Source organism: Ischnura elegans, chromosome 3 (assembly GCF_921293095.1).
Source record: "Ischnura elegans chromosome 3, ioIscEleg1.1, whole genome shotgun sequence".
Lineage (NCBI taxonomy): Eukaryota > Metazoa > Arthropoda > Insecta > Odonata > Coenagrionidae > Ischnura > Ischnura elegans.
In genome coordinates this window covers 12,861,768-12,886,400 of record NC_060248.1, presented here as the reverse complement: position 1 = coordinate 12,886,400, position 24,633 = coordinate 12,861,768, and the positions used below count along the sequence as shown (strand labels likewise).

General features: G+C 41.5%; 1 protein-coding gene across 1 annotated transcript in view; it reads left to right on the top strand.

The window, feature by feature from the left end:
* The first annotated feature begins 253 nt into the window (after positions 1–253).
* The window catches only part of LOC124154914 (prosaposin receptor GPR37-like), a 139,873-nt gene continuing 115,493 nt past the window's right edge, over positions 254–24,633 (top strand). Inside the window, exon 1 of the mRNA XM_046528686.1 lies at positions 254–6,819. Coding sequence (XP_046384642.1) covers positions 6,209–6,819 — 611 coding nt within the window. The 5' untranslated portion in view covers positions 254–6,208. The remainder of the gene's footprint in view (positions 6,820–24,633) is intronic.

Genomic DNA, 24,633 nt, shown 5'->3' with positions numbered 1-24,633 from the left:
CGTGCTTTCGGCAAACCTTAAGTACGAGTCTCATCCTCTCTCGTTACCGCACCCCGTTTCGCTTCCCATCATTCTGCATGGAGGGCGGCACGCCCCCTTTTCCCCCCTCCCTCCAACCCCCACCCACCTACCCTTATCTCCCCGCCCCCCTCCCTTTTCATCGCCAGAGGCAGTCCGCTTCAGTCTGCGCTGGATCCGCGCGGCGTGTGGACCAACAGCCGACCCCCGTGTAGTTTCCATCGCCTCTGTTACGCGCCGCCGTTCACACAACCGCGTCTCTCGCGTTGCTGAATCAAACTAAAAAAACACACCGCATAGTTTAACTCTAAGCAAGTGTCCGTGAAGGAAAAAGACAAGAGTTTCTCTCGTCTCCCTTTTATCTGTGTTTGTGTCTTTGTGTCATTTTTTTTGAAACTATGTAATCGTTTTCGAGGGCGAGGAAGAAAAAAAAGAAAGGATTCTGTTCCCATCAGTTTTTTTCCTTCTTCTTTAATTCTCCTCGAGTTTAATATTGCTACGACTTGAAAGGCAAAAAATTACGACAAAAAAACTATTTCGTGACGTCTGGAAAGTTGTACCCGTGGGCCATTTTCTCCAGGTTATCGCACGTGAAGATAAAAAAAAAAAACAAAACTCGAAGAACTTTTACGTAAGAACTTCAGTGCGCGTGTCTCTGGGGGAAAGATTTAACCTTTTGGTTTCTCACTTTTATGCGAGAACTCCACTATTCTGGGTGTTACCTGTTGGTTTAGTTTTTCACTTTTTTAATCTTGTCGTGTCTGCACTCTAAAGGGACATATTCTCCAACTTGCGGTGCAATTGAACGTCCCGATTCAATCCTTTTATCGTCTGCTCCGAAACTATAACTTCCACCGCCCTCTCGTGGCCATATAGACTAGGGTCAACCCCTGCCAAGGGGTCGAGCGACGCAAAGGGACGTGCTGTTTTTCCTTTCTCTCTCTACCAACCCGTTCCCTTTTCATCCCCGTGTAAATCGCGCCTCTGGATTTTTCGGTCCCGCAAACCGCATCTGCCTCCCTCTGGCGGGATATCGACTCTTTTGACTTCTCGGGAGCGAATGACCCTCATCGACAGCGACAGCGGTTGAGTCTGAGGAGAGAGAGCCTTCCATTTGCCGTGGCGAGAAGGGAGAGAAAGAAAACCCAGTGTAGCCGGCGGCTGGACACTCGTACCCCTCTCCTTGTTGATCCACAACCTCTTGTCAAGAGTCTCGGAGTTTTATTTCTTCACGTGACACACATCGCGCTCGAGAAATTTTCCGCCCTTTGAACAACTTTTCGACGCGGGGCTCGAAGATCAGGAATACATTTTTCTGACAGTTTTTGACTGCCGGAAGATCTCGAAAAAAATATCTATCTATCCCTCCTAATCTGCTTTTGATCCTCGAAGCTTTAACCTTTCATTCCTTTTCTTTCTCCAACTGTTTACCGCAGTCATCACTCTTTTCCGCGCTTTGGGTTGCAATGATATGACGCTTCGCTTTCGGGAGTGAGATTATTAATAACCTCCTGAATGGTTGGGCTGGAGAGGGGATGCTGATGGGCGAGAATCATCACGCGCGGTCATATACTAAAAGCCAGCAGTCGAGGTTGTTGAGAATGTAGCGAACGTCGGATGAATTCTTCCAAATTTCTCTTCCGTTCTTACCGAGATGGAATGAATTGGGCAAACGAAGTGATGACGGCGATTTTTTAAGAGTCCGTTTAGCGTTTTTTGTACATTCTCCCCTCCCCCTTTCAAATTTTGGCAAAAAATTGGAATCGATTATTCAGATTGATTAATCTCTCCAAGATACACATCCACTCTGCGTTAGACGATAAGAGCGCTCTGATTGGTAATAGCATGATTCACCTTTTATCGGTTGGTTTCGGTCTCCGAATCAGTCAGCTTCAAGGGCACGCACCGTCCGCGTCGAAATCGGAGGAGCGCTTAAATGCGTGTGGTTTTGCCTCGTGCGAATGAGCCGACGATCGCTTTCAGCTCTTTTTGACCGTTTCGCGTGCGAGGGTGAATAGGAGGGAGGGGAACGTGGTTTGCAAGTGCTCCGAAATATCGCCGGTGAGCGAACGATCCAATTGGGCGAAAAATACGACTCTCCCGAAGCAAGCCGATGAACGGGAAGGTTTAACGCTCATTTGTTTACCCATCATGAACAACCTCCGTTTCGGATTTTCCTCTTAATCGGGAGTTTAAAAAAAAGGCACATTCATCAAGATTTTCAAGCCCTCTGCAGTTCCTTCCGTGTTCAGTGACTTGATACGTACAGGGAAAATTCCGAGACATCAATTTGCTATTGAAAACATCTATATTTGATTTTCGCAGTCAACTCCTCTGTTAGGAAGTGAACTTCACGCGTGGGGTTTCGATCGAGTGTAGGTACGTTGGGAAGTAGTCGACGAAAATTCCCACGGTGAATTTGGGAGAATATTGTGGGGTTCCACTTCATATATTTATATATATTTGATCTTGAAAAATCTTAATTCATCGAGTTGTATCCCGCGATACCTAATCGTGGGAGCCCGTGTTCGTTGATCGCTCGCGTGTGTCCGTTCGCCCAGCCCATCGGCGTGAGTGCCTCGGCGAGGGACCGCGGAGGAAGCCGCCACCTTCGCCGCCTCTCTTCCCGCACTCCTTCCCGCGGTACGGACCTTTTCGACCACGCCTTTTCCACCGATTGCCGAGTCTGCGTTCCCCCCGCAGGAGGTGCGGCCGCCGCCGCCAGGCAGTCAGTCAGTGTCGTTCTCGCGAGCGCCGCGCGCGAACGTCCGTGATAGAGCCAGCCGCGTTTGAAGATTTTTCGGCACCGAGTGGTGTGGTGTGGCGCGCGCGCGCGCGTGTAAACAAATAGCTCGTTCGTTCGCCGTGCCGTGATTCATATTTTTTTTCCTTCATCTCGCGGAGTTGGGAGAGGAGAGACGCTACTTTTCGCCACGCCGGCTGCGAAAGACTCGCTGACCGCAGCTCAGAACCCGACTAATACTTGAGTGTTCCCGTAAATAGTAAGAGGAAGGAGGCGGAGGAGGAAAAAAAAAAAGATTGAAAAGACGGCAAGGGAAAACAAACGATAATCGGCCCAAAGAAGCTGAGTCTTTCCCTCGCCGCAAGGAGGTGGAAAAAATAATTACACCCTCGTGTGTGTGCTGTGCTTGTGTGTGAGAAGGGGGGAGTTGAAAGGAAGGCTAACCTTTTTTTATTTCCTTCGGAAAATAAAGGCGGAGAGGAAAAGTGTCGGCGGTTGAGACGGCCGTGCAAGGTTGGTCAAAGAGGCGACCGGAAAGTGCGGAGCCCATCCCACCAGCGGTCACTGGCAGTTTGTTGAATCGTCGAATACTATCCCCTGAACTGATACTATTACCGGAAAGCTATTTTAGAGTGGATTGCAGCCATCCTTACACTGAGACGGACTGCTTAAGGTGGCTAAGTGACGATTATGAGGTTCACGAACGTAATATGCTCTGAATAGATATTGCTATTTGGAGAATAACTTCAGTGTTCATTGGTAACCAAGCTGGCTACAGACGGTCTGCCTTGTTCGATCAAGAGGATAGACTAAGATCATCGCTCTTGCAGAACTTGACGTGTTTTGACGTACCCAAATTTGAGTGACACTCTTTTTGGACTGTACTTGCTGCTTGGAGAATTATTTAAGCGGCTGTGGAAACCAACCCTGCTGTGGAAGACTACGTATGAAAGATTTGATGTTAAAAGTTCCGAAAGTGATCCCAACTTGTTGAGGGAAATTTTAAGTTTTGTTTCCCCATTGGACCTTTCTTCGCTCTGAAATAATTTTTTGCCGAAGGTAGAATTTTCTGTGCGTATTTCTGTTAGTCTAGTAGCGAGTCGTGTTCGCAAGTGCCGCGTCAGCTCTAACTAACCGTCGGTAAAAATTGCGAAGAATGTCTGACTGGGAAAGTGCGGGAACTCTATTGGGAAGTGAGTGATTCATTGACTCGCGATATTGGACTGCTTGAAGTTGTTTCGCAATTGCGATCATTTCGGAAACACATTCTCCATTTTGGATTCTGTTGACGAGTGGCTTTTTTTAAACCGAGCTCTGCTCTTTTCGCCGTTCTCAGGCACTTGATCGGTATTGGGAACATTCCGAGTGATCGTTTTGCTCTTGAAAATACATTTTGCGTTCGCAGTTATTCGAGCTGTTTGGAAGTAAACACCTTTGGTGCGGTGTTTCGAGTTGGAGTTCGTGTTGGGAAGGCGTTGACGCAGGATCCCACGGTCTGTCTTGAAATTGGGAGAAAACTGTGTGGTTTAACTTCATTCGTGAAATGTTATCCTATTTCTTTTAAGAATTTGTATTCTTTATTATTATGTGCGAGGGTGTTCATTTGAGAATATTAGCCTGTTGTGTTTCATCGTGTGGGCTTCATTTTCTTGCCTTTACGAATTAATATTTTAAAAATTGAATTGGATTCTCTCAAGTGTCTAGGAAGTGCTTTCTTTCATTCGGCATTTGAGAAATTGGAAAGTAAATAGCAGCGTGGCACATTTGGAGAATTGCGCAGCTTGCAGAATTTGCATAGCGCAGGACCAAATCAACATTGATTTCAACGGAAGGAGTTATTTTTTAAACATTGAATTCCTTCAGACTTCTGTACTGTTGAAAGAACGCGAAGATCGTCAAAATTCTTGGGAGACTTAAAGTTTATGAATCAGGCCGTCAATTCCGATCGCTATCTTCGAAGGAAAAAAAAATAATTTGGGTGGCGGAAAGTTTATTTTGTCAACTACCACCTCATGGAATTGCATGATTTTATTATGCATCTGCTGTTGTTATGTGGGACGAAGTATTTGTCGTGGGAAAGAATGACTGACCTGTCGTATCCTCCGGTCTCATTTGAACCAGAAATTTCATGAACTGTCCAAAATCGTTCCTTCATATCCTCTCGGCGAGACTTACTTCTCTCAAATCCGCTTCTTTTCCTTCCGTCGACCGTAAAACGGCAGAGGCGCCCCAAGGCGATAAGGAGGCGTCGCTAGAGGGAAAAGACAGGATTACTTCTCTCCTGGGGGTCAACAGGAGACGGTAAATTTTTGACAGAGTCGGAGGAAGAGGTTGAAGGAGGTGAAAAAATAGCGGTGTGAGGTAAAATAGACTAGAAAAATAGCGAATGCTTTCAAAGTATCCGCTCGTTGGGTTGGCTTAGGCAGGGGAAGAGCAGTGGGAGAGATAAAAAAGAAAGACTGAGCGGGCTGAAAAGCAGGAGGAGAATATTATTTCATGGCTCGCAACTTGACCGAGTGCGACTGAAAAAAATATCGGGTCAGCGCTTCAGGGGTGGTTCAAGAGAGAGAGAGAGAGAGAGGGTAGAGGAGCCACCGCCCCTGGCAGAATTTGTGGACGGAAGGGAAGAGAAAAAAATATAGGAACGAAAATAAAATAGTGTTCGGCAAAAAAAAATTGGAGGAGTTCTCCGGATTGGTCGCTCGCGGCGTTCTGACACGTGTGATGATTCGGAGATGAATTTTTCGCTTTTCGCTGACGTAGTCATCTCGCCCTATCGGGGGTTGTCCCCATCAAGGAAGATCAAGTGCATCTTTGGTTGCAGAAGGAAGGAAGGGTGATAGAGGAAATGTTGACGCCCTCAGAACAACTTTAAACTACTCAGTTATTGCGCTAGGAGTGTTTTTATAGAGGGGGAAGGTTAGATAGATATTTAATGTATGAAATCTGCCGTGTTTTCTGAAAAATTTCGCCAGTGTCATACAATTAGAACATCAAGAAGGATCCTCTGGGGTGTATGAAGTTGATTGAGAGTATCAGGGTAAAATAATTAAGCTGACTAGTAAGGAGGATTGTAGGGAAGAGGGATTGTGGGAGGTGAAGTGTCTTTTGTGGTGGCCGGCCCTGTGGCGGTGGCGACGCCCGCCAGGGGAGCTGTGATTGCAGCGGAGACTGCCCCCCTTTGAGCGTGTGCTCCCCACTTTGAGAAATTGGCCTTGAGGGGTTTCGGGGATAACCGCAAGACGCGGCAGAGGGCGAAAATTCTTCCTCTTGCCGTGCTGATCATCCCTTGGGGGGGTTGTGACCCCTTTTTAAGTAATCGGTCGGGGGAAATTTGTTCTTTCAAGAGTTGCGCCCCTTGCAAGTTTCGAAGGAACTTTGGGGGAGAAAGAAAGCCCTCTAGGGACGGACATCCCTCGGAGTCTGTAAGAATCTTCTCCCACCAAGATGTCGAGCCAACCCTCGCCCCCTCCCACCTTCCTGCTCATCGTTTTCCTGGTGCTAATCCCACCCCCTGGTGCGCCATCCATCCTGCGCCAACCACCGCCCTCTGCGGCCGCTGACCGGGCGCCTCCACCGCCCGACACCACGGGCGACCATCAACATTTGTCACCACCCGCCATCGGCGGAGCGGAACTCCCAGCCTCACAGCCGCCGCAGCCGGGCGCTGACGCCCTGGCGGATCCCCTGATTCTCCCGGCCGCCCTCTCGCCAATGGCCCTCAACGGCTCCGAACTCTCCCTCTTCGAAGATCGCGCCGTGGAAGAGAACGAGACGCGGAGTTCTTCCGACGCGTCGTCCAAAGATCATCTCGCTTCGCCGTCTCCCCGGGCGCCGGGGCCGGCGCCTAGCTTGGCGCCTTTCTCGGAGAGCCTCGATGAGGACGTGGTGGACGTGGAGGGGCCCCACCAGGGCCACGGGGTGGGGCCCGAGGGCTTCGACCCCATGGACGACGAGAACGGGTCCTATTACATGAACACGTCCCACTGCACCAACGACTACTGCATCTCGGACGAAGACTACTACATGATGATGGAGAACCACGTGTGGCCCACGGGGTGAGTCAAGCCAATCCAAATTTTAATTTACCATGTACAGTGGCGCCGACTCCATGGGGCCTGAGGGGGCCCGAGGCCCCTCGAAAAACTCGTTATGGGCGTGAGGAAAAAATGTGTCAGGCGTGTCGATTTTCAACATTTTCTAAGCATTAGAACCCTGATAACGCGAATCTCGCGTTATCAGGGTTCTAATGCTTAGAAAACTTAAAACTCTCTACTTATAAAATTTCCCGCCCCCCCAATATTTTTTGTAAGATGGCATCCCTGACCATGTATAACTTATGGATACATTTCCCCTAGACCGAAAACCGTGCCTTTTTAGCTTTCCAAAATTCAGATACCTCGAGGTAAATTTGTCTCTGGAATACCTCGGATATCTATCTGTGTAGCGCAGTGGTGTGTGCTCTTTTCTTTTTGGTAATTCATTTGGATTTTGCCGCCGTTCTTGCGGTACGGTTAAAAAGATGACGTACAATTTAAAGCTAAGTAAAATTATTGCATTGAAATGAAGAGAGTCCCACGAGTTCTATGAGTGCGCCATATTTTAATGTTTAGGTGAAATTATGGATTGATTCAGGGTGTAATGTGGCCAATTAAGTTGCCCCGTTTCCTTTTCATGGTTTTAAAAGACTTATTTTCTCTCCTACGCTTCTGGAAAAATTTGCATTGCTTACTCCATGCGTACAATTGATCTTCATCTCCAATATTATGCACATCTATTTTAGATGCTCAATGAGAATAGAATTAAAGCTTAGAGAGTTCCGTCTTTCAGTGGTTGCAAAAATGATGGCTTGATGCGTGGCATTAATTTCCTTCGTTCCCATTGGCGCTGGGTGAACACCTCTCGCCTTTTCACCCGAAGAACAAAGCTTAGAGTGTCATCTGGGAGAGTTTTGATTCCCTCAACGGTTAGGTACCTGAGATCATCACATGTTTTACTGCAATGAGACCCTGATATGAATTACCTCAAGTGGCTGTTTTGGAGGCAGGCGTTTTCCGTTCTTGCCATCCAACGATGATTGCCTGCATGCCTCAATATACCTATGGCCGACTAGGTTGTTCCGCCTCCTCCTTTTTTAAGTTTCCATAAGGCTTCTCCACCACTCTTGATAGAGGTTCCTTGTTGCACGCCCTTTTATTTCATAACTAACATTTAAAAAATAATCAAATAAGGAATAAAAATTGAAGTTACATAATATAACAATAATAATTTTAATATACACAACTTTATTTCATTCAATTTACATTATTTGTTGCATACAATAAGTATCAGCTATACTACAATGAAATTAGGCACCCCAACAGAGCACCCTTTTGGTGGGCTTACCGTCCGATACATGCGGCTGCACTGACAAAAATAGTTTCCTATGCATCAAGGCAAGGTTATGCACAGAAAGTGCTCATTATTGCAAAAATATAAAAAACAATGCACTGTAACGGCAAAATAGAAATTATTACAGCAATTAATTTCATGGGTACTTGAAGTGCTCATCAAATCCCTCGATAAAAGTCTGAAAAACATTTTCAAGAAGTATATCTGATAACTTAAGGCTTGAATTTGTGAAACATCTCCATATTGGAAATAAAGAAATATAACTTTGTAAGGTTCACTGTTATTATAAACCTTACATAGCTTGTACATAATAGTGAACCTTACAAAGTTTTATTCCTTTATTTCTATTTTCACGAAGGTAATCCAGCTAAGAATGTCTTCCAACTTTCCCGTCCATGAGAATGGTACAAGAGCAAATTCGTTTCTTGAGCGTTTTATAGTTCTTTGTATGTGCTGTAGAGTGTTTTGATGGGTCACGTGGCCATTGCTTCACTTTACACCCACTGATCTTATGGAGAGGAGAAACGCACGCTCCAATTACCGCATCAATCTTTAGTCGATATTTGATTTCGTCTTCTCTTGACAATAGAGTGGACTTCGTTCCGCATCGGCCGTGCTTTAATTGCTGCATTGGAGGGCCTCTTATTCTTCCCTGTCCTTCGATACGGGATTTTATTTTGACGAATTGAGAGTGCGCAATGCCTCCGTATAGAGCTTCGCTCTCGGCCATTGCAATCCCGGTCAAGGCGTCATTTCAAAATTTCGTAGCTTTTGATACCTTGACTGTGGTGCACTTAAATTTTTCATGTAGGTAAGGGTGAATTTTTCTATTCCTCGCAAGGCATCCTTCATTTTTAAGTCGGCATTGAGAGAAAATAGGCTTTAATTTAACATTTTTTCCCAGTTTTCCCATAATTTATTGCAGTTTTGAGTTTACAAAAATAATAAAGTCACGTTACAGATTCAAATATTGGTACTTTTTCGGAAACTAAAACAGCATCCGGGATTCATTTATAAAATGAAAGAAACGTTAGAAAAATGCTAAAGGATATTTTGAAATTTTACCATTGGTTCCGGGTTGTTAGTAATATAAAACTGAAAAAAAATGCGTTTGTTACGGTAGTAATAATAATAGTATTATATGACCTTATTTCATGAATTTTCTTTAATCATAGCATGAAATAAGCATCAGCTATAATAGCATAAAATTAGGCATCCAATAAGAACACTCTTTTAGTGGGGCTGTCATCCGATACTTACGGCAGTGCAGACAAACAGAAATATCTAAGCATCAAGGCAATGTAATAAGGCAAGGAAAGGCAAGGCACAGAAAAGTGTTCATTATTGCAATAACATCAAAACCAGCGCACAATAAAAACAGTATTGAAAGCATTTTATTAAAAAAAATTGAGGAACACTTAAATTGTTTATCAAATCAATCTTTATGTATCTTAGATTTGTAATAAGAATGAGGTGTGTTCGAAAAGTATCCGACCAGCATTTGTATCTCCGAGTTGGTGCTATTCTTCGTCATCCGGGCCGTGTCATTCTCCGATGTAGATCTCATTTGATTAAACCACACGCTCCCAGCGGTTCTTCAATACCTTAAAGCAGTCCTTGAACATAATATTCGGAATGGCCTTTAACTCGCGCGTCTCATTACTCTGAAGCGTCGAACTGCTTTCCTTTGAGCGCCATTTTAAATTTTGGAAACCTCAATAAGTCGCAGGAAGCTATGTCGGGACCGTAAGGAGGCTGGCGAAGCTGTATAATATTGTGTTTTGCCAAAAGTTGCCAAAAATTGCCGCACAAGGTGTGATGAATGCGCCGGCGCGTTACTATGGTGAAGAAGCCAGTCACCGCTTGACCATAAAGGCGGTCTTTTTATTTTCACGACATCACGCAATCTTTACAGAACTTCAAATTAATGTTTGCTGTTCGCCACATGACCTCTGGGATCAAAGTGATGGTGCACAACACCTTCAAAATTGAAAACATAACTAGCATTGACTTGATATGACTTCCTCGTCAATGTCAAGGTCGGCCAGAGCAAGGGTCACTGTTAACGGATGTGCGCCCACTTTTAAACCACCTTTACCTCTCCTTTATCTGTGTTATGTCCATACTTTCGTCCCCAAAGGGCTCCTGTATCATTTAAATCGCCTCGGTACAACTTTTGCGATATTATTGAATCAAAATATGGTGAAAATTCGTGGATCTTTCTACCATTTTTAACAATAAACAAATGTGACGAACCGAAAAAAACGCGTTGGAAATGAACACACGCAGCGCACGAACCATGACGTCCAACCAATAACATCGGCATTCAGGGACTACTCTTTATGCTCACACCTTTAATAGGCGGATAGAGTGCTCTGGGGGGAAGGTCGGATACTTTTCGGTCACACCTCGCATTCATAGCGTTTTCATTCAAGGACGAATCGCTGCTTTTAATTTTAGCACGACATGCCCCCGTGAATGGATAAATTGGGATAAATGCATCTCTGTAGATCATCACAGTATCCCTTTCCTTGAATTAACTTCATCATTGTTGCAACGTCATCAAATGCAAGGGATGACCCCGAATGATTTACTTGGGGCAGGTCAGTGACGTAACTAGGAATATGATTTGGGGGGGATGGGGAAGGGTGACCTCCCACCCCCTCCCCCCGTTTGGGAAAATTTTGTAGAAATGTCATGCCTCCAAATACATTTTATATAATTTTGGCGCTTAAAATTTGGGTTTCATTAAAAGGTGATGTTAACATTTACTATATGTCAAAACTAGACAATAGTTCTGAGGATAATTTTTATTTCTCTGAGGCTTTGGGTGATTAGAACATCATCCCTGGCCAATGTTTCATTTTGTGTCTGTTGATTCATAGAGGTATTTTTTGGTGGTTCTTAGAGTCATCATGCTATTGTTTTTTTAAATTCTATCCCCCTCATCCCCCCCGTAGTTACGCCACTGGGGTAGGCTATAAAGGATGTAAAGGAAAATAAATACGTCGCTATGAAAAGGTAAAGTGATCGAAAAGCGGAATGGAAAGGTGCGTCAAACATATGTGAGGATTGTTCACTTATGATGATGACTAATTTAATTTGTTTAATTGAATATTGTTTTCAACTGCAGATAGAATATCAATCTCCGGTCTTACGCGTTTTTCTACCACTGTGTTTTACTCGGAAGCTGCGTGAGGAGTGTTTTGCTCGTGATATAATGCGTTACATTGGGGACGATATCTTCCGTCTCAGCGTCCATCGTGCTCGACACCGTGACAAATCAAGTTCATCATTCGTTTGTTGTGTGAGCCGGGGTCATTTCGAGCGGATTGATGACCTTGGGACCCTCTTCCCCCCTTCGTGTCAGCCGATGGAATGATTGCCTGTGGTCAGTTCTGCGCTCCGACGCTGTCACTCCAGAAGCGGCGCCGTGTTGCGAGCACCGCACGCAATTGATGACACTCCCTCCGTCCCCAACTCCTGCTTCGACTGCGAGGTACCTACATCCTTCCGCGGTCGTTTATTTCAGTTCTTTGCTGTTCATTCATTCCTGCACTGTTTTCGACAGGGTGGTGCACTGGTTACCCGAGGGCCCCTTACGGGAAATCCCCCAATTGAAAAAAGGTGAGAGGACACGTTTGGATCAGAGTGTTTTTATGTATCCACTATTTTATGCCGTCATCGGTGGCGCCGGGCGTAGTGTTCCTCTATGGCAACATAAAGGTCGCGGATTCGAACCTCGCCAGGATGGATTTACAACCATCTATGGCATGGATGTATGTGATTGTCAAACGAGTAAAATTGTAAGAAAAGACTTTTCAGTCCTAAATTCCTGTAAAATAATATTTATTATCATTACTATTTATTAATATTATAAAAAAATGCGGGTGTATGTCGTCAGTTTGAGTCATTAAAACATCATCCTTGGCCAACGTTTCATGTTGTACCAGTTGATTCATAGATTTCTTTTTTATTATTATTTTTCCTCTTCTATTCTTGACCTTGTTTAATACATTTTATGATATTTCTTGGAGTTTAGAACATTGACCTAAACTCCAATAAATATCATAAAATTTCTTTTTTTGGTGGTTCCTAGAGACATAATGCTATTGTATTTTTAAATTATATTATTATATCCACTTCACTTAATGTAAGTGTTGGAGAATTCATCAATCTATGAATTAGTAATAATGATGTACCCATAATAAAAATTCCAATCCCTTTATATGGAATTTATTAAATGCCGTAACCTTGGAAAAGAAAGTTTCTTATAATTACTCATACTAACGACTCAAATTCCATATTTTAATGGATATTTAAAAAAAGTGGTCGAGATGGAAGATACCACAAATTTTTTCATCATAAAAAACTAAGTAAAGAAGCCAATTTTGTTCAAAATTGAAATAAACTTTAAGTAATTTACAGGATTTTTCTTTTTATCAGTTCTTCTGACGCCTGAGGAAACGTGGAGACAAATTCAATTTTCTCTGCATTAAAAGTAGACAGTCTCTCTCCATTCGTAAAGACTATGGACTCAAATTTTCTCGAGAGGAAATACTACGCGTTGATGAGTTCGAGAAGAAAGGTAGGCGAAATTTGTGAATGTACTCTTCCTTAAAACGACCACCGAAATATTTTTAGCACCAATGATGTTCGGATGTCACGGCTTTTATCAAATGGTTCATAAGGAAGATGAGGTTGCGATATTTCCGTGTTTACATTATCATGTTGAAATCTAACTGGAATCCAGCCCCAACTAATGATGATAGAAGCATGAAATTATTTTAAAAAAATGCATCGATACTGCTCAGTATAGGCGAACTTGACATTGAAATTTGGATAATAATGTTTTGTTATCAGCCTTTTAATGCCGAAATCCAAACGCAGAACAAAAATTTTGCTGATACATTTCCTCTTTTTTGTTTCAATGTATTTCAACTCGATTCATTCGATAAGAATTTATACCAGTGGAAAGCTTAACTTAAGACTTCTTTCATTTCCCAGGGTAAAGAAATCCTGCACTCGTAAACGTAAATACTGTAATGTAGGCGATTTGACACGGTAGTTAGTTCGGGTCGAGCTCTGCTCTCACCTCTATGAACAAAGCTTCCCGGATGAAAGACTGAATGAGTGGTTTGATCAAATTTAAATTCTGCTTAGACTTCTTAATTTCAGTAACTTTACTTATTTTTTTTATGATCACGCATATTTATACTTTTTGATCGCACCGAGACACACTAGTCCGGCCGCACTTTGAATATGCATAGAAAAAAAGGGAAGCAGGCGCGAAAAGACTTAATCCCATAACTTTATTAAATAGAAAGGAAAGCTTCCCGAATCGTCCAAAACTGATGAGGCCGCACAGAAAACGTTACGCAGATGTTAAAGGAATTTGGCATGGAGCCGCTGGAGACTTTGAGGCCACGCGCTAGGCTAAAATTGCTTGAGCAATTGAGAAGAGATATCTTTCAGATCAATACGGAAAACATCAAATTATAACCCCACTATTTTTCTAGGTCCGACAGAAACGATAAATTAAGAAAGATATTCTGCCGAACGGATAGTTATGGGAATCCGTTAATAATGGATTTAGATAAATCCTAGGTTGAACTTCGTGTATTTCCTTTATAAATGTTAACGGTTGGTGTCCTAACATCCCCCGCCACACGCCTATTTACGCAGCTTTCGGGGTAGTATTTAAATGTAGACGTAGAAGAATTTCCGTCTGAATCATTGATCGGGGAAAACCTTAAGACTCCTCTGCTTCTGCGGAAGAAAGATGTACCCGATACCTAGAGGCAAAGATTATCGGTGAATAAAAACTGTGAATTTCGTCATAAAAATCGGTCAATTTCGGTTTAAAATTTCGTCATAAAATTTCAATTTCGTCAAAAAAAATACCATTTCGTCACAAAAAATACAGTTTCGTTATAAAAATTCACTCGTCATAAATATTCTTTTTTATCCCAAGAACAATAATTTCAACAATAATTACAATAACAACGCAATGATAATGACCATATTACAATCTTGCACATTTTTGAGGGTCTGGGGGGGAGCACGTGCCCCTGTGCCCCCCCCCTCTGGATCCGCCTATGGTTTTCACTTATTACATTGATAACAAATGTCTTTAAGGTCTAACACAAAAAAATTATATCAACACTTGCAAATGTGTATTTATCTCCTAATGGGTTGCTTCTATCTATAAAAGTTTTTTGGAATATGCCATCTGAAATTATGCACACTCTGGAATTTAAAATTGGCTGAATCCTTCTTTTACTGGAATTGAGATCCATTGGTCAAACTTGACTTTAATTCTGAATTTTTTGGAAGTTCAGTGGTTCTTTTATTTATATTTCCATACATGGAAAAACCACTTTCTGCATCTAAATTTGCCACAGGTATCCACAGGGTTTTCACACAATTTTCTACAAAATGGGGAAAATCATTTTAAAGGGCAAGAATTAGTGGAAGTACTGAAAATTCTTTTCCTTCTTCCTGAACTGATCTAACAGAATCCTTCAAAGTAGAATAGCCAAGAAGTTCATGAGTTTCTGTTAATGATAATATGGGGACATTAGCAACGAGTGTGCGTAAGTCCATCACATCAGCTGTCGATATACACCTTGTGTTGAATAATCTTCCCATGGCTGTAATAATGTTCCTCCCTGGGTCACTGTATACAAGGAATGACGACTTCATATTAGTCTTTAAACCTATTTGCTTCAGGACCTCACACATGAAAAGTTGCACAGATTATGTTGAGGCTATTAAGAGAAGATTCATTTTCTTTTCCAAACTGTGCATTGCTGACTAGGGTAAAGGAATTCAATTCTCGATAGATACAGGTCTGGTTTTCCCCCACTGATTCTCGATACTTAGTTCTAATTATCTGAATTAATGGCAAATTTAAATGAACAACCTCAAGAAGTGAATGAAAATAATTTCACGATAGATGTTAATCAGCAGGAAAGCTCTGTAAAAAAATGCCTCCATAATTTTATTTGCCAAGTAAAATAACACGTTGTTAAGAATGCATGATCGACCAATGTGTCTCATTACATCAGGCAGCCACTGGTTCTTTCACCAGGTTTTTTGTTGTAACTTGTAAGTCAGATCAAAATACATTCTGTGATGTGGCTAGCTTAAATTGTTACTTTAATTGACAACTTATTTGCATGCTTCACTGTCACAGTTCTTATAACCTAAACAATAAACTGCTCAACACGCCGGTACAGCGACACTGGATAAACTGAGCGGCCATGAATTAACGCAAAATTGTAATGCGGTGTTGCATTATGCAGGATAACCACCCTTTTCGACGCCTTGCATAGGTTTATCAAATTACGAGTTGGCTCTCGAAACGCATTTTGCTCGTATGTTGAAGAATTACTGTATATATACATGAATCAATCTTAAGACCACTCTCAGACGAAACGATTTTCCGCGGGCGCCGTCCATGGCATGGCACACGGCGTTGCAGAGAGTCGTCTCGTCAGAAAGCCGCCTGAATGTCACGTGAACGGCGGCCGGCGAAACGTCGTTTCGTCTGAAAGCGGCCTCAATGTAGCATAGTGTATATTTCACCTCGTAGACGGCGCATCACCGGGCCGGATTGAAATGGGCGCCGTGCCGTCGACGGCGCGATTCGACTCGTTTGGAGACATCCATAGAGGCCTATAGTCAATTGAGAGAACGTCACCGTGCTGAGGACGGCGGCAGGCGATAAGTCAGATTGTTTAAAAGCGGCCTACGTGGCCGCGGCTACAGAATGTTACAATGTTGGCGAGAGCGACAAACTGACGAACCTTTAAATGCGCGAGTTAGCAAGCAACTCGCAAAAAAAAAACATGGACGCCATAAAATCGGAAAGTAATATATATATATATGCGTTTTTAAGACTTTTTTTCACTTTTTGGCCATGAATACGCTGCAGACCATTTCGGATTTGGGCGCCAAATTCAAATCCTCGCTACGTTCCGAGCCGGTTGCAAAGAACCTACTTTATGCGATCGGTTCTTGATACCGGTTTATAAATAGACCTTGAAGTGTTTCTAGAAGTATTTTTTATCGGCAATGGTACAAAATATCGCGCCAAATTCGCAGAAAAAGTGCTTAAACGCGAAATTTCGTGGAACCAAGTGAATTTCGCGCAGCCTTGGAAATTTCGCGTTATAATTCGCGTTTCGCGGTTCGCGAAAATTCGGTGCCCCTACCGATAACTTTTGAACCCGTTTTTGAGATGCTCGTTGCTATTTTGAGGGAGTAGTTCGAGATGAAAAGATCGTGTTTCCTTTTGTGTTAAAAAATCTCTCGTGCACTACTTAATCTAGTACCCTCTTTTCCCGCATTGACCCTTCGAGATTGTACGGTGAAAGATTGATTTATCTTCGGGGTCAGTGGAGTTTTTTGTGCACGGGATATTGTGCCCACGTATGGGGTCCGTAAATTAGGCCATGGTCAATGCTAGCTGATGGAATCACGAGCCGTAGTCGCGCCCCCCCCGTATGGGAGTTCACCGGATTATATAAAATTAGGTTTGCCCAGCGTATCCAGCCAAAAAATAAGTATTAACAATGATAACAAAGATAAAATAACAATAAGTAGTAAGTAATAACAAAGATAAAATTTGATTGCTCTTTTCGTGAATGATTGTGTAAAGGCTTATTTTTATTTCATTTTAATGTGTCGAACTTTGCCATATCACGGCTGAATTGGTTGATTTTCTTTAAAAAAGATTTGATTGAAATTTATGATGTTGCCGATGGATTGCCACTCAATAATGGAACGTGATGCCTAAGCACGTAATTCACGTGACGTGTTCACATTTGTGGATTGTAGTGCCTGATGGAGAATGTTGTTCAGCATGCTGAAGGGGACTTTTTTTCTCGGTTTTCTTCTATATTCTGATTTTCTTATAAACTACGGTAATTTTAGAATATGATTGTACTTTAAAGCAATTTCACCGAGACAGATCAATGAAAAAGTTGGTAACTCATTTCTTCTGTTCGTAAATGTACACTATTTGAAAAAAAACTGATTTCGAGTGTTACACGCGACCATATCAAAACGAAATATTAAGGTGCGTTTCGTTTATATTATTCTATGTTCTAATTTTTTACTTCCTCCTGGAGTTCAAATCAATTTTAAACCCATAATGATACAAATAATGACTCATTATCGTGTAAAATTTATTTGCTTATAACTCGAAAACTACACCGAAGATTTATTTGATTTTTACGCCTCGTAATCAAAATTGAGAGCATCATTTACGAACACAGATGTGCGACAGCAAAAATGCAAGTAGTGCCTCGTTTTAACCATAAAAATAATTATAATTTTTAAAGTTTGTGTACTTTTGTATTGAAATGTCCCTTTGTCACTGTCAAAACATTATTTTCGAGATTCCTCTTCACACAAAAGGAATCAACACCGACGACGATACATATGCACTATTTAAAATTTATTAATTGTGAAATGGCTGGTTGAGGTGGGTAATGAAGTCACTGGTTCGGCATAATTAAGCGCGTGTTCGGCGCGGCCATCCAATGCAAGGAAAGAAACGCATCCTCTCTGAATGATGGACTGTTGAAGCAAAAACTTACGTTGAAAAAACCACGTCAAGAATTACCATCAATGTCTTCTCCTGCTCATATACATTGATTTGACGTCAATCGAATTTTCATCTGGTTTTAAGAAACAAAGATAGACGAGCGTGCTGCGCCCGCTCCCAGCGGGCTTCCCCCGCTCTTTTCAATGCAGGTCCACAGAAGGATAGGCGCGTTTCTAATTTTAAAATGTAGAAAAAAAGGCTGGGTCTTATGTACAAATTTAATTGGAATGTTCATGTACAAATTGAGGCCAGAGGACCTCTTTCAACACAACATTGGAAGTAATTACACTATCCTCCGTTAAACGCACATGATGACTCATACTTACGTATCACCAGGAGACTTGAATGTGGAATCCGCCGCATTTTGATAAAAGTTATTTACAGAATGCGAGATATTGTTGCAAATGAACAAATGTATCAATTTGTGCGCCGTTAGCGTCAGGAATGATTACCGGTTTTTGTTTCATTTTGTTTTTTTTTTAATTATTTAAAAACCAATTTTAGGAAACAATAGCAATATTTCGGAAGTAAGATATGCCGTCGCATGTTTTCTGATAAATTCTGTGCATTTTGGTACCTCATTTGTAGAGTTTGGTTGCGTATAAGTTGAGAAAAAGGTATATATACAGTAGAAATAATGTAGAAGATAATGATGGGGAGGATGGCTTCTCACATACCACGAGTATGTGGATGAGGAAGCGTTGGAAGTGGTGGTTCGTCGAAGAGAGGAAACTCCTGGTTGACTCACGCGGGACGCAATGTTGGAACAGGTATTGAAGGGGGTTGGTGGATTTGCTGAAGTTCGGAATTGAGTGGAGGGCGTTCGGTAAGAGGGGTTGGCTGATAAAGTCAAGTACGAGCTTTGAGAGGAGTGGCTTCATAGTCATTGAATTGTGTTTTGGGTGATCCACTAAAATTTCACGACCGCTCATGTTATACTCGCTGAGCAGTATTGCTAAAAGTGATGGGAAGAAGTAATTAGGCTCAATTACAGTTAATTTGTACAAAAAGTAATCAATTTCGGGTACAATATACTGTTTATCAAATGTAATCAGTAAAATTAAAGTTACAACGAGCGTGATGAGCCCGCTCCCTGTGGGCTTCCCCCGCTCTTTTCAAAGCATCTCCACAGAGGGATAGGCGCGTTTCTAATTTTAAAATGTAGAAAAAAGGCAGGGTCTTATGTACAAATTTAATTGGAATGTTCATGTACAAATTGAGATTTGAGGACCTCTTTAAACACAAAATTGGAAGTAATTACACTATCCCTTGTTAATACTTGTTTAGCGTTTTCCTTAATATTTACAAAAATATCAAGGAAACCACTATTTTTACAAAAATATTAAGGCCAGAGAAAGAGAGGCAGAAAATGGTTCGCCATAGACTGAGTGCTTGTTGAGTTCAAGACCTTTCTGCATTAACTTGAAATAATATATTGAAAGCGCGTTATATTGCAAAAATATAATTATTAATATGTATCTGAAACTAAATTGGTATCAATTAAATATCCTGAAATAAAGATTTGCTCTGCACCATGGAGCAAGTGCGTGACGTCAAGACGGCGGATCGCCTCATCCCCTAAGAGAAATATCAAGGGCCATTTTTTAAAACCAATTTTAGGAAACAATAGCAATATTTAGGAAGTAAGATATGCCGTCGCATGTTCTCTGATAAATTCTGTGCATTTTGGTACCTCATTTGTAGAGTTTGGTTGCGTACAAGTTGAGAAAAAGATATCTATACAGTAGAAATATATAAGGAGAAGATTACCTCTTATGAGATGGCCCACTCTAGAGAGAACCTGGCAACTGTCGAATATTGGTGAAATAATTTGGATTAATTGTGTCCTAGAATTGCTAATTACATTTTCAATTTCGATGAATAAAATTATAACTGCTATAACAATATGAAGGGTGATATATTTTGTATCTATCACAAGTAAGCTAATGCATAAGGGTAGCAGAGCCTAAAAAAGCAAATTATGGTACTAAGGGACTCCAAGCTATCTCTAAGCCAAGGTTAACCAGTGAAATCAACAAAGTAATCGTCGATTACGAGCAAGTGACGAATACAATGAAAGTAAAGATTTCTCTTTCACCATAAGGAGTAAATTGCATGTAAAAATTGCATTTCGTGAAAAGTGACCGCTAAAATTAAAAATTACTTGAAAAGTATTCTACACAAGTAAACCGATTACTTTCACTCAATAACTTACCAGCTACGTATTCAGAGGAGGCTTTTGCTCGTAAAATTTAAAAACCATTACCATTACATTTTTAACTGGCGAGACACAAAATTGAGTTAAGAAACTATGGATTACTATTTCTTATTAATTATTGGGAACTGTCCGAAAATCCTGTCGATGTTCAGTGGAACGTAAATTATTTTGGAATTGCACGGAAGGTCCCCCTTTAATAGCAAAGAACTTTGATTCGGTTAGGCTGGCATCGTAATTCCCATCGGCATGAGTTTCGTAACTCTTCGATGGAAACGCCCTAATTAGAATTTCAACCTTTATGAATCAGCGATTACCTCCCAATCACGAATGTAACAAAACACCTTGTCTTCGGCGCGATTCAAAATTCCATAGCCGTGGTTACTAAGGGCATGCATTATTACTGGCTTTTGGAAAAAAGTAAAAGATTATTTCTTTAAATAAACCTTTGAATTATTTTAAAGCATTTAAATTATCTGAAATAAAGGAAAATAGATCCGTGCATGGAAATAAGTGAGTAGAGTCATAAGCTAATCCTTTAATAAAATTAACGATGAAATTTGGATACGAGTATCTATTTAAAAAGTAATTTTATAAAGCAAACTATAAAAATATACACCATGTTTTTCTCGTGGGGATATTGCTCAGGGTCTCTCACTGTCCCACTCTCACGGACACATCTCTAGACAATTATTATTTTCTGGTGTCACGTACATTTTTGTTCAAAGCGTGGTCGCGAGAAGCCAGTTTCTTCGTTATAGTGTACTTTTATTGCGTGGTTACGTGTATTGTTATACGCATGATTGGAGGAAATAATATAAAGATTATTTAGCTTTATTTTCCAATTTCAATAATTAATTTTAAAATTTAATTTAATTTACAATCGCGACCATTTTTCGCGGTTTTGAGCTAGCAATATAGGTACTTTCCAGGATTCATTTTCATTGAAATGCAGTTGCAGCACGTCGCGTTAAGCTCAGCTATAAAGTTGACAGTCAAATTTAAGGCCTGGTGAAAAAATAATTAGCAATTAATTAATTACTATCAACGAAATAATTACTTTCTCATAGTTATTGATTCATTCAGGGACGTTAAGAAAATAGCGTTAACTGGACGCCATCTATCATGCTTCTGCATAACTATGACGGTATGCAGCCGCACTTAAATTGCATTGAGGTGTTTCTTATCCGCAAGGGGACTGCGTAGTGGAGGCCCAATTCCATCCTATAGAAGGCTAATTTCTCTTGCCACTTGGGTCGTATTTGAATCGGTTTTCAAAAATGTCCACGGCGCGGTGGTATTTGCAATTCGATCCACTTTTTTTCAATATTTTGCATTATAAGGATTGTCATTGCAAGGATTAGCATTGAAAAGTAATAAATTTGATGTATCACATCATCATTTATATAAATTTCGGTTAAAACCACTAATTTTACCATATTTCCCCGTAGAGCTTGGATCGATTTGTCCGTAAGCGACACGAGTGGTGACTTTTGTAAACACATTTAAATGCGCGGTGGGCGACAACACTTTAAGAGACCGACTAGAGGATCCTATTTTGTAATATTCGTGCTTTGGCGCATCGATATATTTTCTGTAGTTTACTTCTCAGTCACGTTATATATATCTGCTTTATTTTTCATTAGGATGTTTCTTCTTATGCTATTCACGGTTAGAATAAAAAAACACGGTTGCGAAGTGCGCGAATTAAGTTAAGTAGGACACTGCAAGTTCCAAAGTTTCACGCTAATCTTTCCGTTCATTCATTATCAACCATCCCTTTGCGCCAATTTTCGCGCTCATCTCACCACATAATATTTATCCAGGCTTGTGTTCTCTTTGAACACCGCCATTTATGTAAGGGCAATGGACTCACGCAAATTTCCCCATGCGGATGACTTATTGCTGTTGGCATATTGATGTTTTGAGTTTATTTTAATTTTATTTATTTCCATGCCTCCCAAAAACAGCTCAATACGCCCTTTTACATCGGGGTTATTAACATGTTAACGATTTATCGTGCACAGAGGGTTCTGGGCGAACCCTTCGAGGATACAACGCATCGGGGCCAGGAACCAAGCCCGTGGCTTATACGCCCGATCACCCGGGGAGGGGGAGGAGAGGAAGGGAAAAGGAAAGGGGTGCCGCCGCGATGGGAGCCCGTCGACGCCTCTGGGAAAGGAAAGGACGGTACGAGGGAAAAACTCCCCAGCGCTATAGAAGCGAAGAGGGTCATACTATTAGCGAAACCAAGAATAAGCAATTGATGTTCTAACCACCTTGGAGGATTATTAATACTACGAGGAAGAATAATCCAACGATCAGATCGTTAGATAATCGTGCACAGACAACCATGCCCTGGATAGGGTTAACTTACCCAGGCGGGACTCGAACCCGCGACCTCCTGTTTGGCAGCCGAGCACTTTACCCCCCCGCCACCGAGGCCGGCGTCTATAAATCACCAATTAATTAGCTCGATGTTGCGTAATTACAATACAGTAATCTTCACCTTCCTCATAGGTGGCGCTTCTATCGTCCGGCGCCGTAAATCATTATGGCCATGAATCGTTTAGAATAGGGAATATTGAAAGAAGCAGCGATCTCAAGCAGTGGCGTAGACAGGGGGGGGGGGTCCGGATTATTGTCCTTCATATAAGAAAACAAAATATTGAAAAATCAGGACTTTACAAAATGTTTCTTTAACACATTAAGTTTTTTCCATTGTGAAAAGTGTTAAAATTAGTTTGAAACCCATTACTTAGTGCCCGGTTTTTCAAATATTTTCCTCCCTGGTTTTGGACCCACCCCCGAACGAAATTCCTGGATACGCCACTGATATTAAGACACCTTTTTTTATAAGATCGCGGTTTAGGCGTAGCTGAAGACTGAAATCGTTTTCACCGACACGTGAGATGGCAAACATAAGTTCTGCTATCAAGTAGTAATCTGTTATCATCATTAACGGTAGCTCGCTTGCATCGCTGAGATTTCGTCCTCGTATCTCAAGGAGTGGCGACTAATCTTTTTCGAGATTGCCTTATCTGGATTCTTTTTATTCTGGAGTCCCTAAAAGTTTGAACGTCTTAATAGCAAGAAATGACAGAAACAACATGTTTTCTAGATGAAAATGTGACACAGAATTAATATTTCTCGGGTTCTCCACCGAGTGATATGCTCCATGATTGCGGGCGTTCCGGAAAAGACTTGTTTTTGACAATGTTCAAGGCATCTGAATCCAATTAGGTTTAGCTTTATACTTGCCTAGTACTAATGGCTGTCTATACCCAACAATCCAACAATTAGATCGTTGGATTTTTCTCTTTAATAGGAAAATTTTAGTAGGCCCTTTCCGCTTCTATACCGTAGAGGTGTTTACCCTGTCCCTCCCTTCCAACCCTATCCCTATCCCGGAGGCGTCGTCGGGCTCCTATCGCGGCGGCGCCTCTTTCCTTGTTCCTTCCCATCCAAACCCCTCCCCGGGAGCGCGGGCGTATAAGTCTCGTAATTGGTTCCCGGCCCCGGTGTATTGTATCTATCAGAAGTCCCATCTAGGTGTCCTTATCTCTCTATCTATACCCAACAATCTACGAAAAATCGTAGGGTTCTTTCTTCCTCTTAGGAAAATCTTTCCTTTTCTTAGGAACATTTAAGTATGGTTTCGCTACTAGTGGCCCGTAGTCGCTTCTATGGCGGCGAGGGATTCCTTTCCCGCCCTTCCTTCCCTATCCTTCCCTTTGAGGCGTCGTCGGGCTCCTATCGCGGCCGCGCCTCCTTCCTTTTTCCTTCCTGTCCTCCCCTTCTGTGTTGCAGAGGTGATAAGCTTATAGCTTCAGACTTCGGCCCAGGAGAGTAACCCCGCGATTCCGCCCTAGGTGTCTCGTATCCGCTGTCTATACCCAACAGTAATACTCTAGACCTACAAAACTTGAGCAATTAAGAAAGAATATCTTGCAGAACGGCATTGAGAACATTATCTTAGAAACTCACCACATATATGCGAGCGAAAAAATGATAAATTGAGAGAGGTATTTTATTTTAGAACGTATAGATGTAGGAATTCGTTTTTCCCCTGAGCAATCACGGACTTTGATATAAGTGAGGCAGAACTTCGTATCGGCATTTTATTTATGCACGATAAAATTATATTCATGATGGATTACTGTTAAGAATACTTTCAATGGGTGTTTCAAAAGTAGATGCTCATTGGTGATCACTTGGTTATTCAAATGATTTCTCTAAAGAATGAATAATTTTCGGAATACAGTCGATTAGGAGACTTGTCAAAAAGATTTCTGGGAAGTATACATTCTACGGGTCCATAAGTAGTTACTAATTTTTTTAAGTTTTTTGAAAACGCCAAACGGTGACCTTAAATCGTAGCGAAATGTGGTAATAGTCTAACGAAAGTGGTAAAAAGGATTATTTACTCAATCTGTCCATTTAGTCATTTTATAGACAAGCCTTTAATTAATATATATTGCTAATTATTGATAAATTACGATGGAAACGCGTAATAGTAATTTATATAGTTGCTCATCTTAAAGGAATAATACTATTTTAAGATCGCAAGGTTTTCCAAGTCTTCTTTGTCTTCCTGAAGTTTCTGCCGTAGGAGGTTGAAATTTCTTCTCCCAAAATAAGAATCCCAGC